We start from the raw sequence: 18,674 nt of genomic DNA, 5'->3' as shown, positions 1-18,674 counted from the left end.
GATGCTGCCAGAACAGCACCTCAGCAGTTCTCCATAACTCTCAAATATCACTGGAGGGATTGAACACCATTCTTATAAAAGAATCCCTCTTTTGGTGTTTAGTGGTGATAAAGAGCACTGTCTTTGTCTCCTATAGATGTTCAGTAGGATTCAGATCTGTCAATATCTGCAAAGCTATAACAAGTTACTCACATCAGTTTTCAGTCACAGCCTCAATTTTTCGCTGTGTAAAACAGATTGTGGTGGATTGAGCAGCTAAAAAGTTTGCTTTTCTTCACGTTAGTTTGTTGATCAGGTGCTTTGATGAAGGACTACCACGAGCTTTTTCTCAATAAAGGCTTTTCTAGTGTTTACAGGAACAGTGCTGCCGTTTTGGACACTAGGAACACGTTTTCTTTCACAATCTCAGTAACGACTCTGCCACTTTGCACTTCACAGTGTGCAAAGAGGCTCATCATTGCTGCTGCTGTTGTATTATCAGTGTTGTTGTTAAGAACTGAGGGCTGCACGAGTTTAATGTTGTCAGACTATTTATTCATACGCTGCTTCTAAATAAGTTTTTATTACAGGTCCCATTTAAGTTGCAAATGTGGGTGAAGCGCTCGCGTTTGCATCGTTTAACACAACAGTACGCCACAGAGTTGTGTGTTAAGGTTGCTACAGTGACAGGACTTTTGATGCAAACTAGGCTGTTGGTGTTTAATCATAGATGAGTCATTTGTATTTGTCTGTCCTAATTATTGTTACAAAGTATGAATTTTTTATTTTATTTTAAGTGAAATTTGTAAAGGATAAGATAAATGTGCTTAATGTCATTTTTATAAAGTGCTTACTATATCAGATTGTGTGTTTTGCAGACACTTTACTGCACTGAGGCGGTTGTATGGTAAGCAGGTGATAATCAACCTGCTTGGAAGTAAAGAAGGGGAACACATGCTCAGCAAAGCGTTTCAGGTGAGAGGTCAATACATTGTCTGTTAACAGTGATGTGCTGTGAGATATTTATCTGAGGATGACATTCCAAAATACACTAGCAGTAAGCTATGTGTGTTCAAACAGATTCTCTCTGTTGTGTCCACGTAAGCCCACGCCATAAAGGCAGGGAAAAATATTTCAAGTGGGTGGGTACTGCTGCTCAAGAAAGACTACCTCAGTTTCTTACTGTATTTTCTGGTGAATGAGTCAGTAAAGAGCATTATTCATTTGTTTCTATTTTACATATTTGCACACCATAGCATCCTCTATTTTTACCCTTTATCATAAGATCTCGAACCCTGTCTTTTTCTGTGGTCTTGTAGTTGCCCTCAAACCACACAGGAAGTTTACCTAATGAAGTATAAAGCCCCATATAGCTGCAAATGCAAAAGATGTTACATGTTTTGCAGCAGCTAGAAATGTTGGGACTTAAGGTGTCATATGTTAGGGTTAATTGCCATAAATGCTGTTGATGTCATCAGTGAGCTGAGTTTGTGTTTAAAATATATAAAATGGTTTCTGACTATGCGACCGGGATGTTCACACATTACTATGACATGCTTCAAGAATTCAGGTCAATGATTTGCAATGCAAATTAATTTGCCCTTCAGTTAAGGCAACACACCTTACATGCAAAATAGTTTTGCAATAGATTTGATTTTGAGGAAGTCTACCTGTCTCACCATTTTAGAGTCACCTGAAAGCATCAGAACATGCTTCAGCAGTGAAAATGGTGAACTTTGACTACCATCAGAATGTGAAAGGTGGAAAGGCAGACAAACTTCACAGTGTCCTCAAGCCCCAGCTCAACAAATTCATAGAAGAGTGTGGTTTCTTCTACTATTCTGGAGAAACTGGGATATTAAGGTGAGAAATTGGTGCTTGCATGCCTGCGTACCCGACCTCTTACCCCATGAGCGATCTGTAATCTACTGTATAACATTGAAGTGGATAAGTGGAAGAGGATGGATTTAAAAAAAAAAAAATTCTTGTTACTGTTAAAACACAGAATCACTTTTATTTATGCAAAAAATCAAACCCAAAACATTCCGTTGTACCTTTTAATTTTGTTTTTGTTTTTTTTAGTTGCATCTGATTATTATTTGAGTTGAAGCTTCTGTTCATGATATGTTCACAAGTCATGCAGCAATTTTAGCACTATGTAAACTAATAAGTTAAATGCCTTTAATGATACCCTGTGTAGACAGGTGTTTTATTATGCCATTGTCACCAGTGAAAGTTTTAAGTGTACATGATGGTAGGGCTGCTCAATTAATCGAATTTTAATCACGATTACGATCTGGGCTTTCAACGATCATTAAAAATGACTGAGCCGATTATTAGCCCCTCCCTCATTTATCCGCGACACCTTAAAGGCCAGTCCGTGAAAATATTGTCGGGCATAAACCGGTCCGTGGCGCAAAAAAGGTTGGAGACCGCTGATTAAGAGGACCCGAGGGAAGCTCGGAAAGCTAAGCAGAAGTTATTTGGAGAGGAGAGTGACTGGCGTTGGTTGAAAAGAGAGGTAAAAAAAAAAAAACTTCAGTGGTGTTGCACACCATTGTTAACCCTTTAAATCCGGTCAGAGCAGCACGCTCCGTTTTGTGTAACTATTTTTAAATCCCTGTAGAACCGGAACCGTGTAAGCTAGCGCAATAATTTGTTTTGCATATGAAACCAGAGGAGTTGTACTTACATCTGATGCCATCAGCTTGTCCTCGGTCACGGTTTCCTTCCACATATAGCTTTGCAAAAATTGCATAAAAAGCGCTTGCAGGAACAAAAACATAATATTCCAGAAACACGCTTTGCCGATCCGATCAGCTGTTCATAACACTTCCCACAGTGAAACAGATGTCAGCGCGAACTGTCTCATGTCCGCCATTTCCTGGCCGAAACCGGAAGTGACGTCATTTTCGCGGAAATGTAGTTTTTTACTTGTAGACCTTAAAAACCTCTACTGGTCATGTTTGACTTTTCTGAATAGTTTCTGGGATGCTTAGAACTCGAATTGCACTGCTGGAAATAGTTTATTTTGATGCACCTGCTGTTTTCTTTGCAAATTTGCATCATAGGATTGGTTTTTTTGTTTTACCTGCAGTGTATATAAAAATTGGTGTATCTCCAAAATAAAACTATGAAGACACTCAAAATAAATTTCCTGTTGTTGTAAACTATTTTTTGCAACTTTTTTGTATTTAAAGTTTTGAAGGATAAGCCTCTTAAATTTCTCCAAGTAGAAATATATGTAAAAAAAAAACAAAACAAAAACGATTTTCAATTTTTTTGTAGTTTATTGCACTTTTTTGCAATTAATGTAGTTACTATGGACTTAATGCATACATATTATTAAAATATGGGCTATAACAGTTATTTAGCAACTTGAAATGCTCCCACAAATGGCACTACAACATGTAAAAAAATAATATAAGCTCTGGCGGACTTGGTTCTATAGTAGGTCTTAAAGGGTTAAATAAATATCGTCAAATAATCGCGATCTCAATTTCAGTGAAAATAATCGTGATTATCATTTTTGCCATAATCGAGCAGCCCTACATGATGGGAGGAAAAAAAGCTGCAATAACTCTTTATTGTGTGGTTTTAGGACTCAGGGAGGGACTATGAGGACCAACTGCCTGGATTGTTTGGATAGAACCAACAGTGTCCAAGCTTTTTTTGCTCTCGAGGTAAGAGTACTGCTGAGCTTGTCTGCTCCTGTAGTCTTTAAAGAGGATTTTAGTTTGACCCCTGTCACCCTCCTTTCCTCAGATGCTGCCTAAGCAGTTGGAACAAATGGGTTTGACAGAGAAACCACAGCTGGTGGCCAGGTTTCAAGAGGTTTTTAGGACCATGTGGTCCGCTAATGGTGACTCCGTCAGTAAGATCTATGCAGGCACCGGGGCCCTGGATGGCAAGGCCAAGGTACAGACTTTTACTGCAGTAAAAATGCACACGATACGCAGGTTAGCAGTAATTCACAATTGAAGCACTTCAAATAATTTTTCAATTTCCCTGCCAGCAGCCAGATTATGGCCTACCTGATAAAGCACAGCATATTCCAGCAATCTTTAATTGTTGCTTCTGGATATGTGATGATGATGATGATTATTATTATTTTTATTACTACTACTACATAGGTCACAACTTTTAATATTTAAAGCGTGTGACCTTTTTAAATATTAAAAATCTACATTTGATATGTCTGAACTGCAGTCATGTTACTGGATAGACATGCACCGAACCAAAGATGGGTTTATTCTAGTATATAAACAGAGGGGGAAGCATAAAAAGCTGTAATTTAAAAATAGGAACGATCCAATTTTAAAATGTTAGTTTTAACTTGGATATTAAAGCATAAATTACAGTTTATAATACAAGTATGGACTTAGTAAGTAATATAAATAATGGGCATGTAGTACCTGCAGTGACAGTTCTGCATGGACAGCTGATCTTCTGTGTGTAGAACTGTGTGCTTCTGTTTCTTAACTCTTGTGTGCTGTCTCTTTCGGCTGTCCTCTGGACCTCTCTACCTGTGTGGTAAGTTAACAAGATAGTTGATGTTTTGTTTTGAGCCGTCGTGGTGAATTATTGATTTCCATGTCTGGGTCAAATGAGGATGGTGATGATGATTGAGGGTTAGTTCAGACCTCTGTTTATTTCTTTGTTGTATTGCCATTGAGGGTTCCCTGTCCTAGAAAAACCTGCTGTGGACACTCCATGGAGATCTCATCACTGATTTACATAAATATGAAAAGAAAAAAATGAATGATCATCGGGCACTGTCTGATATCTTCTTGGAACCTGAAGGAATCAGTCTAGATTATCAGTGTCTGTAAATCAAACGGTCTTGCGCATCAGTCAGTGACATTTTAAAGTTCTTCTGTCACAATCTGTATTCATTTGATCTCTCTGAAGTGGTCCTCTTTTGTTCTCTCCGTTGCTGGAACGGAAAGTACAGGCTCTTCACACCAAATGAGAGCATTGTTAAAAATTAAGGTGGCTTTATGTAATTGTTTTTTGCACTGTGTGTGAATACCTGTCGTTATTGTAGGCGGGGAAGCTGAAAGATGGAGCTCGTTCTGTGACTCGGACCATCCAGAACAACTTCTTTGACAGTTCAAAGCAGGAGGCTATAGACATCCTGAGGCTAGGCTCCACACTCAACAGTGATTTGGCAGACAAAGCTCGGGCTTTGCTCACCACTTCCAGTCTTTATGGTAAATGCTGGGGGGGGGGGGGGGTTCATTGGATTAGTGGATGTATCTTGCCTAAAATTTGGGGTGAATAGTTACATTTTAATGTTCATAATATAATTTTATTTATCTGCCATCAAGAGAAAATTATTTGCTTAGATATGTTTTCTGTATGCTCCTGTATGTTATAGCCCTGTTAGCCAAAAGCTACTGTGTCACTAAAGTGGGAAGCTTAATATTAACGTTCTTCCGGCCTGACTGACTGCTTTGCCGGTATTAACTGTTACAGCGCTGGTTAACCCACACTTCTTTCCCTTCTCTCCCTCTCTGCTTTCGCACACAATTGTAGTCACTGAACCTGTCTTACAATCAGGTATAGTAACTGGCAGACTGCTACCAGTGGATGGATCTTTTTCTACCCTGTCATAACCTCGTCCTATAATTTGTTTTACTTTTTATTTTTCATTTGTTTGAAAACCAGTGTTGGTAGTGGTTTAATTGACTATCTGTTGCATATCATCAGGCTTCTTAAACTGTAATTTTTAAAAAAGATGTTTTTAATTTTGCATTGAAATGTAACACGCCTTTAAGTGGAATTTTACAGACAGCAGTGAACCATTACCAAGGTTGATTATGTGAACCTTTTGTTGTATTTCAGCACAAGCTCTGATTTGCATCCTTTTCTCCCATGCCCTATGTTTTATGACATTGTTGTGGTTTTCATTCATAGTATATGAATACCACCTTTCCATTGGTTTTGTTGCTTTTGGTTAGTGTTTCCCATTCTAGTTTTGTTACCCTGAGTGCAGCCGTCCATATATACATAAACTTACTAAACTAACTGTAGAATTACATTTTAATTCAAATCCTTTCCCTTCTGCAGCATCTCCAAGAGTATTGTTGGGAATGTGTCAGAACTACCATAAATACACAAGGCCCAAGCAGATTCGTGTTTGCATCGGTACCTGGAATGTCAATGGGGGTAAACAGTTTCGAAGCATTGCTTTCCGCAACCAGACACTCAACGACTGGCTGCTGGATGCTCCAAAGAATGCAGGACATCCTGAGTTCCAGGGTATGTCAGTGTTTTGGACTTTTTGTATATATAATCTACAGATATATATTTATATATCTTTTGATTTATTGGGTAAGAGAAATATTTGGGTGGGGTTTTTTTTTTTTGTTTGTTTGTTTGTTTGTTTTCTGACAGTTTGCACATTTTTTCCCTTAGATGGGAAGAATTCTCATGTCTATACTAAATATGAAAAGTTACTGCTTATATAAGTTCACGAAACTGAGATACCAATTGGAATGGCAAAATAAGTTTGATGTCACATCTAAATCTGATCATTTAACGTTTAGAAAGTACAATAAATTGTAATTAATGCTTCTAGAAAAGGTGGATTGTTATGAATACATTTTCATGCTCCTTTTCTGGTACTTAATGGTATAAATGTTAAGATGCTGATATTTTCTGATTAACTTGTACAGTTATATACTTGCTTGCTGTCCTTTATCCGAACCCTGTAGGTACAGTATAGTTAATCACTTTTGCTGTTCCTACAGTAATTATGCAATACTATGCCAACATAATTTTTATTAGTTAAAATTGAAATAATGCACGTGTAGTTAAAAGACATTTATTGAAATCTAGAAACTACCTCCATATTCTTATGATGGAATATATCAAGGTATTAGAATGTTTACACTTATGGATCATTAATTAGATTTTTGTCCTTTTTACAGACAGCAGAACAAACCCCATAGATATCTTTGCCATCGGTTTCGAGGAAATGGTTGAACTGAATGCGGGAAACATTGTCAGTGCCAGGTATGTGTGCAAGATCGTGATCTAAGATTAAAGAACTTTGTCTCGTAGTTATTACAACAACACTAGAGCTTCTTTTTTTTCCTTTAAAAAACTGAAGATAAGAAATATAAGCTTCAACGATACACTGATTGCTTTAAAAGTGAAAAATAAAGTAGAAAAAAAAGTTGTTTCCAGCAATGGCTGCGGATTTACAGTTTTGAGTTTGCTAAAACTTGCTCAGGTCATTAGACAATGCCAGAACTATGACATGAACTGCTTTGAGGGTTTTCTAACAGTTAGACAGTTAACATGATAATTTGGTTAACTTTATCATCTGCACTGTAATGCCTCATTTTGTTCCTGTCTCAGTACTACCAACCAGAAGCTGTGGGCTGCTGAGCTCCAAAAAAATATCTCACGGGACCACAAGTATGTGCTGCTTGCCTCAGAGCAGCTGGTGGGAGTGTGTCTTTTTGTTTTCATCCGCCCACAGCATGCACCATTTATCAGGTATAAGCTGCACAGAAACCACATTAGTAGTTATATAATTAGGGGTGTATGGTAGTAGATGTAATCTGATATTCGTTGTGTTCCAGGGATGTAGCTGTTGATACTGTAAAAACTGGAATGGGTGGCGCCACAGGTAATAAAGGAGGTGTGGCAATCCGCCTGTTGTTCCATACCACCAGCATCTGCTTCGTCTGCTCCCACTTTGCTGCCGGCCAATCACAGGTCAAAGAGAGGAATGACGACTACAATGAGATCACACGCAGACTCAGTTTCCCCATGGTAATAACCATAACATTATTAAGTCAAGAAAACACCCTGTTGTCTAAGTTAAATGCTTAATAACAGAAATCTTACCCTCCAGGGCCGTCTGCTGTATTCACATGATTATGTGTTCTGGTGTGGAGACTTTAACTATCGTATAAGTCTGCCTAATGAGGAAGTAAAAGATCTCATCAAGCAGCAGAACTGGGATGCCTTGACAGCAGGGGACCAGTTGTTGGACCAGAAGAATGCCGGTTTGGTAAAGCCTACAGCACACATGCATAATTATGCAGATGTTATACTTTACGCATCCATGTTTGAGTGTCTGCTAATTTGTGGGACTGAGCCTGGACATCTGCTAACAATGTGATGATACCAGCAGAGCAGTATTTTTCACTGTTTCAATATATATTGCAATATGTCAGATTTACATAAATAATTTATGTTGTGATTTTTATGATATCAAACTTTTGGTTTGTAAAAAAAAAAATAAAAAATTGAGTGTTCTGTGTTGTAATGTTAATTATATGAAATGACTGTATAGTATGGTCTCTTACTTCATGTAAATGTACTTTGGATTACAAAAAAGATCCTGTGATGAAGATATTAATCTAAAAATGTCTTCCACAGGTCTTTCGAGGTTTTATTGAGGGAAAATTAGATTTTGCCCCCACCTATAAGTATGACCTCTTCTCAGAAGACTATGACACCAGTGAGAAGTGCCGCACGCCCGCCTGGACTGACCGTATACTTTGGAAGAGGAGAAAGTGGAACTTTGACAAAACAGGTTAGATGCAAAGTCAGTGTGTATAACCCATCTAAACCAAATTATTTTTCCCTTTTATTACAGATCTCTAAAGCAACACAGGAAAAATAGAAATAGGAGCTCAGGATATGCTTGCATTGATATATATTTGTGTATTTTTTACAGCCCAGGAGATGAATATAGTAGCAGCAGCTTCTTCATCTAGAGATAGTGATGATGATGTAGAACAAACCTGGAGCCCTGGCACTTTAAAGTACTATGGAAGGGCTGAGCTGAAGACCTCAGACCACAGGTAACTCACAGCATGCATAGAAGTGTGAAGGTTTAGATTAAACTTTGTAAAGTTAAGCTATCTCATCACATAGATTAGAAACAGAGGTGGTTAAAATGTGGCATTTTTTTGTAAATCAAGTGCCGCTATCATTGGAGTGACCTGCGTTCCCTTGTATCTATCTGTAGGCCTGTGGTGGCAGTGATAGATGTGGACATCCTAGAAGTGGACCCAGAGGCTCGGCATCAGGTCTACAAGGATGTCATTGCCCGGCAGGGGCCTCCAGATGGGACCATTCTGGTGTCACTCTGCTCCTCCGGGCCTGACGACTACTTTGATGATGCACTCATAGACGAGCTGCTGGAAAAGTTTGCTAATTTTGGAGAAGTTATCCTCATTAGGTGAGCCTGATATCTTAATACAAAGAGGCAGGCATATCACCTTCAGATGGTTAGTGTGTATTGACAGTGGCCTTGTTTGGACAGGTTCGTTGAGGAGAAGATGTGGGTGACTTTCTTGGAAGGGTACTCTGCTCTAGCTGCTCTGTCTCTCAGTGCTTCCACTGTAAGTCTTCACGAGTATAAAATTATTCCAAAGCTAAAAGACAAAACATTTAAAATCACTATTAAACTCTCATATAAATGTCTATCAACCCTTTTTTGTCGGTGGCGTATGTGGTAACTACTCTCTTTATTCTGCCTTGCCTGTATCACCTGGTTTACATTTAAGGTCCTTGGCAAGGTGATCGATATCCGTCTGAAGAGTCCAGGCTGGATCAAGAGTCTGGAGGAAGAGATGAGTGTGGAGAGGATCTGTGGAAGCATTCCCACATCTGCCAGCTCCACCCTGCTTGCTGAAGATACAGACGTGGGTGATGATGATTACGACATGGAAGGTGAAGAATGGCTGCCAAGCAATCCCAGTCCTTACCCTGAAAAATGTGCACTATAAATGATGGCTGTAGGGCACTGTTTCCAGTTATTAATTCATGCCCTCTTGTGTCCCGTACCAGGTGATGTGGACGAGGAGGTTGAGGAGATCCTTCCTCAGCACCTGCAGCCTGGAGCAGGGACTGGCCCTGGATCTTCCCCTCTCCCTTCTCCCAGAAGTAGCCCCTGTCCCTCCCCCACCCATGGAGAACCTGCTGCACCCAGCAGACCTAGCCGTGGAGCACAGCCCTCCCGACCATCGCAAGGTAAATACGGCACTTAGTAAAGAAGTGCTTTCATGGCGGTCTGTGTCTGCTGGAATGTAAACTGTAATTTTGTTGTTTGTAATGTGTGGGAGTAGATTGAAGTCCATTGTAACTGAGGAAGGAATATCAGGGAATGTTATACGTGATGATGTAATTTATGTTTAGTGTTGGCAGATGATGTGTATATTACAGTAAACTACTTGTTTTCTTTTTGAGAGATGTTTAAGTGACATTTTTAACATAATCTTTTCTTAAGTCCAAACTAAACAGATGCTTTGTTAGATCAAGAAATTGTATAAAAACCGTTGGGGAAAATGTGCATGTTTTCACAATGTCTCTAAAATGGGCAGGAATACATTTTCTCGACCCATTTGGAAATGTGGAAAAATGTCACTTAATCTACTTACTTTTTTTAAATAAATAAATTTACCTCTTACATATATATCTTTTCCTCACAGGGCCTCCTGTTGACTTCCAGCCTGGTGCCCCCACAGCTCAAGGCCTGGAGCCCAAACGTCCACCTCCTCCTCGCCCCAACGCCCCCCCTGCCAGACCAGCACCTCCACAACGCCCACCACCACCTTCAGGTAGAGTAAATTCTGGAGTCATGCATACATTTCATTGAAGCCTGATTTTTAAGAACAGATAAGCAGGCAACCTTAGAGAAAATAGATGTCACTTTTAAGTGGAAGTTTGTAGATTTGATTTTTCTGGCTGGTATTGCATTGTGGAGTTTAACATTTTCACTCTCTCCCACGCTTTGCCTTATTTCTGAAGGAGGCATGAGCCCTCTGCCAGTTAGAAGGCACTCTGGAGGTAAAGTGATTGCTGTGCAGTTAAATGCTTAGGTTGCTTAAGCATTCCATGCAGTAGGCACTGTTTTATATGCCAGCTATACATCGATAAGCAGCTAAAAATTAACATTAATTAGAAGTTTGGATATATTTTTTTAAATTATTCTGCCTGGTTTTGTGACATATAGGCAGATAATAACATTTTCACCTTTTTTCCATGCTTTGCCTGATATCTGAAGGAGGCATGAGCCCTCTGCCAGATAGAAGGAGCTCTGGAGGTAAAGTGATTGCTATGTAGTTAAATGCTTACATTACGTAAGCGTTTGCTTTTAGCAAGTGCTGTTTTCCATTAGAGCTATGCGGAGAAAATTTGTTAAATAAATCTTTAATTTGAATTTGGATTTGTAGTTTAATTTTTTTCCCCGGTATTGTATGGCATGTAGGCAGATGCTAACATTTTCACTTTCCCGCATGCTTTGCCTTATTTCTAAAGGAGGCGTGAGCCCTGAGCCAATTAGAAGGCACTCTGGAGGTAAAGTGATTGCTGTGCAGTTGATGTGTGTAAGCACTGGATGTAGCAGATGCTGTTTTTCATTTGAATTGCACGCAGACAGGAGCAATGAATCGGTGCTGATTTGGGAACATTTAGTCTGTGTGTGTGCTGTAAAACAAGAATATGCTATGAGATTTCAGATTAATGTAAATATTGAATATTGTCATCATTTTGCTTCTAGAGTTTAATTACAAACAAGCTTTGTAGGAATAACATATTACAAAAAGCTTATTAATAATTACTGGCCATACATGCTCAGCTGTCATAGAGATGCTCTTGAGCAAATAACACCAGATATATAACTTAACATTATATAGTCTGAATTTTTTTTAAATTTTGCTAACTGAGAGCTGCTCAGACTTAAATGCATTTTTTTTTTAAATTGGCTTATAGTTAAGTTTAATTTACACACAATATTTTTCTCCCAAATGTATGTTTTTTTTTGCTGAAACACTAATGCAACATATACCTGAACCTTAATGAATGCACACACATCTGGATGGACTGTGGATTTAGCTGGAGCTTTTCAGCTGGGGTGTCATGAAAACTTGAAATGAGATATTTGGATCTGTTTGGTTTACAGGGAGCAGCTACAAAATTAACTGTGTTTATGAAGTTTGTCAGTTGAAATGTGCTGAAGACCACTTAGGTCAAGTTTAAATGTGCATCCTCCCAGTACTCTCCATAGTGTGTGTGTGTGTGTGTGTGTGTGTGTGTGTGTGTGTGTGTGTGTGTGTTTTTTATTTGTTTGTTCTTTGTAGTTGATACAAATCAGGGATGTCAAGCTCATTTTACATTGCAGTCCACATACAACCTATTTAGATCCGATATGGGTCAGACCGGTGAAACCAGTGATTTATGTCAGCATAAAGAAGTTTTATTTTCAACATTTTGTCTCAGTTTTGCTACGTTATAATGAAATGCTGGTGTGGTAAGTGAAAGAAATCTGTCCGTATGAATCTTTGGGCGTAAATTCTGAAAAGTAAATGTGTAACATTACTAATTATAATTTATTATGTTGATGTGTTGTGAATGGCCATGGTGGCGGTCTTCATCAGTAAGAAAAGCAGTGAAACTTTTTAAAACGTGGTTAAAAGATAAAAATGTATGACGTCCTTCACAGGTTAGAGTCTTGGCAGGCCAGTTATGGCCCCAAGACCTTATGTTTGATACCCCTGATATAAATTCTTATATAGTCATTAGTGTCTCCCCCTCTGTACTCCCTCTGTGAGTCCTGCAGTATTCTTAGTGTTTTAGACATTGGTTACTCTTTCTTGTATTTATTCGATTTCTGAGTAGTATGTAATATACATATATATACATAGTAGACATTGTCATGATGTTTCAACAACACCAAAACTTAGTAATTTTGGTTTTAATAAATTGGTTATCATGTGTCCTTCTGTGCTTTATTTTCAAAACATCGTTTTCCCTCTTTGACTTTAAGACTGTGTCCAGTTTCCCAAACCACGGCTTGGTAGGAGGGCCAGTCAAGGTAACCAGAGACGAGTTGTTTTTAGATCCCTGTATTTTTGCGCCCGGTCATCAATGTGAATTAGACTTTTTTATGACATTGATGATTTACAGATGTTTTACTCTGAGTCTTCTTTTTAATCTTGTGTGTGCGTGTTTGAGAAAGAGAGATGTGTTGCAGGTTAGGTTATATTTCTTCCTTCCCATTTAATATTCACTGGCAGTACACGACATCCACCAGAGGTCATTGGGTTCTAGAAATATATTTTACAACTGTATAAAAAGTTGGACAATGAAAATAAATCAGGGGTCATGAGTTCCATACTTTGTTAAAAACCATTTGCACATACTGATGAAAAGGATACCTGACAAGTGTGTCTTTTGTCATTACGGACTAAACGAGTAGTTGTCTGATTGTTGTCGTCAAACCTGGGGAGATGATGTGAGTTGAAGGGAAATCTCTTGGTCTTTGAGGTGGTCTTTAATTCAGTTTGGCTAATCCCTTTTGATTAGTTGGAGGTGGCAGGTGGGTGTTCACAGCATCACATGCTTCACTGCACTGCTGCATTATTGCCAGCATATGCTTTTGCTACTGCTTTTTATACCGTACTATCCTTGGGGGCACGTATATCCCATCAGTACTATTCCAGTTTGTGTATAACAAAATGTGGTTTGGTTTCCTTTGTGCTGCAAAGGACAAAAAAGCCCTGCTCTTCCTCGGCCAGATGCTGCAGGTGAGTGCCTGATAGCATGCAAAGCTTCACTGAGCATCCATATACTATTAAAGACAAGGGAGCTTATCTTTGTGTTGTGTTTTACTTGGGTATGTGTTAATACCCTGATACAAAATACGCCTGTCCTGGGCTGGAGGATAGGGTTTGGATTAATAGCCTATTGGTGACCTGACTCATTTGTATGGTGACTCTGGTTAGCTAAATCTCTCTGTTACATTAAGGGTGCGTGTGGTTGGCAGGGGTGACTGTATAGTTAACGGAGTTAGTTAGACAGAGACAGACATCCAAGTGGCGTGAGAAAATGTTTGCAGGCTCTGAGAGGAGCTCAAGAAGAGAATAGTGAAAGATGAGGAGTATGCTTTCTCTGTGGTAAGCAGTTGGCTCACAGAACAAGGCCTGCCTCTCTCCCAGACCTCCTGCAGCTCAGGAATGACTGAGTCATCATTAATTATGAAGTCAGCCACAGGGAATTTGGTCTGTCATAGGTTCAGGTCAGTTTGCAGTCTGTTCGAATGATATTTAGTGCTGCTTTAAAATTTTCTTTAACTTGAACTTATTAATCTTAAAAGTCCCTGTTCTGTGAATCTCAACCTACAGGGCACACCCTGCATGGTCAGTATTGTTTGGAACAAATTATCTTACAGTTTGTTTGTCTCTCAGGTCGAGGGCAGACAGCAGCAGGAGCACCTGGACCAGGAGGTGCTTCCAGACCAGTGAGTTTAATACTTAAGATTTATCATCATTCTTTCTTTTTTTCTTCTTTTTTAAATTTTGCCCACCTCCTAATTTCTATTCACTTTTCTTTCTTCACCCTTCAGAATATCCCTCCTCGAGCCGGGGTAATCAGTGTGACACCTCAGTCTCGCCCACCACCTCCATCTCACCCTGGAGCACCAAGGCCCATTCCAGAGGTGCATCCCGGGGCCCCTCACCCTATTTCAGATACCCACCCTGGAGCCCCACGACCTGTGCCCAGTGCCCAGACCAAACCAGCTGACCTGCCTCTGGGTAAAGAAATACGTTTTCATAGAGGTTAATGAATTGTATTATCGATAGTGGGGCATTGCTGAGATATTCCAATGTGAAAACTGTCGCCAAAATCGTTCTTCAAACTAAAACAGCTTCTGGTGTGTTTAATAAATTGCCATTTTGATTAAAGAACAAGATGAATTGGTGAAATCCACCTACCACTGTTTGTTTCTGTAAGGATCAAAAGTCTTAGAGGGGCAGGTTCCTTTTGCGAGCCAGTCAGGACATGTTAGGCTCAAAGGAAGGACAGCTAAAAGAGACGGGAGCTAAAACAGCCCATCTCAGACAGAGGCTACATTTAGAGGGGTTCAAATGGCCAGTTAATTTAATTATACACAGAAAAAAATAAACCTGGAAATTTGATTAATAAGTCTTTTGTTGTCACACAGCAACTTTAACCCTTAACTGTTTTCTGTTTCCTCACTCTTGCCTCACTTCTTCAGGTCCTCAACCCTCAGGAGCACCTCCTGCAGCTCCACCTGCAGTGAAGCCCCAGGTTTCATCACCCATGCAGCCTCCCATGCAGCCTCAGCCAGCTGCCCCTCCAGCTCAGTCTCAGCTTCCACCTCCAATGCAGCCCACACTTCCAGCTCCTCTCCAGCCACAGCCAGCGCCAGCCCCTAAAGCAGCAGGTCCTTCTGCTGCACCTGCTGCTGCCGCCCCCACCGGGCCTCAGCCGAGTTTAGCCTCTCCTAAACCCCCACCACGTTCCCGCTCCTCTCATGCTCTGCCGCCTGACGCTGCCAAGTCTGAGACTGCCCCAGCTGCACAGGTAGTTGCCAACTTTCTTTTCATTTAATTATTGGAAGTAGTGAACACACACTTATTTAATTAGTACAGTGAGATTATTTTTCCAGATTGCTGTTTGGGTTCGCTTTGACAGATTTTGAACTCCGGTTAATTAAATAAGATGTTGTACACCTACTTATGAAACTGCTGTGGGTTAAAGACTACAAAAATAGAAAAAGATCTTTTTCTGCTTCCTTTTCTGTCAGATGAGCTGAGTGTTCTTTGTCTTTCTTTCTGCTTTACTCTTTCTGATACATTTGTCTCTTTTTCACAAGCTGGAGAAGCCCTCAGGGTGAAAGGTACTTGATATTAAACCACCTTTTTGTCTCATCCTCCATAGCACAGTCCTGATGTTAAAACCTTTCATACATTAAACCCAGTAACTTCCCTTTTTCTTATTTTGTAATCGATTTTATCTTTAATGCCAAACCTGAATGTTTTGCTCTCCTATAAGGCCTTGCATATTTTTTGTGTTTGTGTGTTAGGCTCATAAAGCGGAGCGTCATTTGTTTTTACTTCTCTTGTCCGTCAACATATCAAACCATAAAAGATTTGAGAAGGATGGGAAAATAAGAAAAACAGATGAAAATGTGATGCTTGCTGTTATCCATTTCCTGTCACTTGTCCTTTCATATGGGTTCACTGTGCTGCAGATGTTGAGTGAGCTCATATCCAATGACATCAGAATTTATTTTGACATTTCCTTTGATTTGTTTTATTTTAACCATTTTTTGTAGTCGTGCGTGCGTGCGTGCGTGCGTGTCACACCATTTATGGGTGGGGAAACAAGTTGGAGGGGGAAAAAAAGCTTTGGCAATGTTGTGTTATGAATGTCATTCAAGTCAAGTTTGTTTACAAGGAATAACCAAGGGGTCAACATTTGTTTCAAAATATATGGTTCATTTGATAGTTAAGTACTCCAGTCATAATTGTGCGTGGTTCATATCTTCACAGTGCATTTGTTGTTGAAGCATTTTCTTTGTTTTGTCCTTTCTTAGACAAACGGACTGAATGGGATTCAAGGAGAAGCACAATGGAAGCCCGACCCCTTTGACACACTTACATCTGATTTCTTGCCCTCCTCATCCTCTTGGCACACCACCCAGTCACTGACCAGAGGATCCTCCCGGCGTACGCCAACTGTCTTTTCCTCCACCACTCTCCCATCATCCTTCTCCCACCAGTCCTCCACTCTAGCAGATTTGCAAGCCTTTGATTCATCCTCCTCTTCTTCACTCTCCACCCCGTCACCATTTGCCTCGACGCTGCTCCCTCCTCCTCCGGTCCCGTCTCGCAGTCGCTCTCAGGAGACGCTACGCGCCTCCCCCAACCCTTTCTCAGCTGACCCACTTCCTGCCCGACCCAGCAGCACCAACCCCTTCACTGGCCCACTGGTGCAGCAGCAGCAGCGGCGCCCGCTCACACCTGACTTCACTTTTCAGCTTTCGCCTCCAACAGCAAACCTTCAGAGAACTGTGTCTCTTACTCCACCACTGATACCCACCCCAGCTCAAACAGGAGCTCCTGCAGCTGTACCCACCACCCAACTCCAAAAGACCATGTCTCTGTTTGGACCATCATCCAGTCTTAATCCTGCTCCTGCTTCTTTACTCCCTCTTGCCCTTAACCCATCTCCTCCTCCCACTTTACCCATGGTGGCACCCTCATCTCTTCCACCTGCCGTTGCGCCTCGACACCAGCCACCTGGCCCAGTAGCAAAGCAAGCTAAGCAATGGGTCACTTTCGATGATGATTTTCAACCTCCAAGCAAAACTTCACAAAACCCAGTCTTTCCTTCCAGTTCCCTCGTGCCCCAAACTCAGATGCAGCCTTCCAGCTCTGTGTTTAATTTAGAACCAGAGTGGTTATCTTCCATGCCTGCGGCAATCCCGACCCTCTCTCCTCCCATCCCAAATAGAACTGCAACCAGTAACCCAAAGCTCCCAGAGGGACCCACTGACAACGGCTTATTCCCCAGGGATTCAATGGAAAGATAGAATCACAGTTCATATGTAAAGGGCATATCCAGATATGTATAGATCTATGATAAATGTGTATATGTGTGTATGTACAAAAGAGACAGTATTTAAGAAGTATAGACCAATTCCCTTCTGAATTACAGGAAAGGCTTTGTATCTCAAGCAGTACGATGAGAAGAGTATGAGCCCAAAAGTGTGTTGTTGACTTTACGTTCCCGGATATTAACACTTATTTTACTAAGAATCATTCTGACCGTTATTTTTTATTCATGGCAGCAAACATGTGCCTGTGTCTACAGTATGTTAATCAAAGTATATCTATACGCACAAATCATTTGTGTATTCACTTGTGCAATATCAAAATATTCCTTGGCCGTGCACCACGCTGCACTTGCCTGCGAAGTTTTACCTAAATCTGTGTAACTTTTAAAATTGCACACCACGGTTCATATCCTTCATTTTGAATGAGCTCCTCGCCGGAGTTGATGCTAATCTACTTTTCACAGTATCGTCACAGAAGGTTATGCACTGCAGGTTTACATTTGCCCCGATGTTTGCTGCTGTCCGCAGCAGTTTTCTTTGATTTGCAAATATAGTTAATTGTACGTTTTATTTCTGTTCTTTTGTATGTGAGATAAAAAATTATAGCATTACATGGTATGCTTGCTTTTATCATGAATGTACTTTATTTTGCACTGGAGGTTGTCATCAGCTCCTTGCTAAAGCCACAGTGTGGAAAAAGACAGCACAGGTCAGTTAATGTGACTGCTCACCCAGGGAGCCATGCTCTTTAATATCATCTCATCCAGCGGATAGAAATGCATTTTGTTTTCTCTCTGTTCATTCAGGTTTCTTACGCTTAGCTGAACATATTCTGTAGCCCTCTATCAAAACCTATACATAGAAGTTATGTATAAATGTGTGTTTCCAGTATGGAAAATAATTGGGTGTGTGTGTGTGTGTGTGTGTGTGTGTGTGTGTGTGTGTGTGTGTGTGTGTGTGTGTGTGTGTGTGTTGACCAGTGTCAGTGGTTTGCATAGAGTAACTGAAATGCACTGCGTGTGCGCTCCTGGCTGTTGAGCCTGAAGACTGAGTGAGCATAAGAGGGCTTTTTTTTTTTTTTTTTTTTGTTATTTTGATCCTTCTTGATTCATCCAAAGCATCACACTAAACTATTAAAGAATGTGGTGTGTGTGTGTGTTACAGTACAAAGAGGATGTGATCTGTGTTCATGGCAGCAAGCACATGCCATGCATCAACAAGAGGGCACTTTTTTTTCCCACTTTAGTCTTTGTTTAAAATGCTTCTTATTTCTAATAGAACTTATTCTGAATAATCGTAA

The 18,674-nt window shown here is 40.2% G+C and overlaps 2 protein-coding genes across 8 annotated transcripts in view; one reads left to right on the top strand and one right to left on the bottom strand.

Annotated features, from left to right (window-relative positions):
* LOC308386776 (lysosomal proton-coupled steroid conjugate and bile acid symporter SLC46A3) overlaps positions 1-2,993 on the bottom strand; it is a 19,074-nt gene extending 16,081 nt beyond the window's left edge. The window contains exon 1 of the mRNA XM_080866546.1: positions 2,672-2,993. Coding sequence (XP_080722672.1) covers positions 2,672-2,764 — 93 coding nt within the window. The 5' untranslated portion in view covers positions 2,765-2,993. The remainder of the gene's footprint in view (positions 1-2,671) is intronic.
* The window catches only part of synj1 (synaptojanin 1), a gene marked incomplete at its 3' end in the record, with an annotated part of 26,565 nt that extends 7,891 nt beyond the window's left edge, over positions 1-18,674 (top strand). For 2 of the 7 annotated variants that reach the window (XM_080866542.1, XM_080866539.1), the window contains 22 exons: positions 858-954; positions 1,667-1,842; positions 3,581-3,662; positions 3,745-3,897; positions 5,036-5,192; positions 5,518-5,541; positions 6,052-6,243; positions 6,915-6,999; positions 7,348-7,488; positions 7,575-7,767; positions 7,850-8,008; positions 8,380-8,536; positions 8,681-8,807; positions 8,975-9,187; positions 9,272-9,350; positions 9,516-9,681; positions 9,799-9,981; positions 10,440-10,568; positions 14,196-14,248; positions 14,354-14,543; positions 15,008-15,336; positions 16,352-18,674. In XM_080866542.1, coding sequence (XP_080722668.1) covers positions 858-954; positions 1,667-1,842; positions 3,581-3,662; positions 3,745-3,897; positions 5,036-5,192; positions 5,518-5,541; positions 6,052-6,243; positions 6,915-6,999; positions 7,348-7,488; positions 7,575-7,767; positions 7,850-8,008; positions 8,380-8,536; positions 8,681-8,807; positions 8,975-9,187; positions 9,272-9,350; positions 9,516-9,681; positions 9,799-9,981; positions 10,440-10,568; positions 14,196-14,248; positions 14,354-14,543; positions 15,008-15,336; positions 16,352-17,350 — 4,084 coding nt within the window. Of the gene's footprint in view, positions 1-857; positions 955-1,666; positions 1,843-3,580; positions 3,663-3,744; positions 3,898-5,026; positions 5,193-5,517; positions 5,542-6,051; positions 6,244-6,914; positions 7,000-7,347; positions 7,489-7,574; positions 7,768-7,849; positions 8,009-8,379; positions 8,537-8,680; positions 8,808-8,974; positions 9,188-9,271; positions 9,351-9,515; positions 9,682-9,798; positions 9,982-10,439; positions 10,569-10,758; positions 10,803-12,786; positions 12,824-13,496; positions 13,536-14,195; positions 14,249-14,353; positions 14,544-15,007; positions 15,337-16,351 lie in introns of all 7 variants that reach the window. The other 5 variants (XM_080866538.1, XM_080866541.1, XM_080866543.1 and 2 more) reach the window with 3 other exon arrangements.

Source organism: Rhamphochromis sp. 'chilingali' (genome assembly GCF_963969265.1).
Source record: "Rhamphochromis sp. 'chilingali' genome assembly, chromosome: 19".
Lineage (NCBI taxonomy): Eukaryota > Metazoa > Chordata > Actinopteri > Cichliformes > Cichlidae > Rhamphochromis > Rhamphochromis sp. 'chilingali'.
The sequence above is the reverse complement of the archived record's forward strand: the minus strand, read 5'-3'. Positions and strand labels throughout refer to the sequence as shown.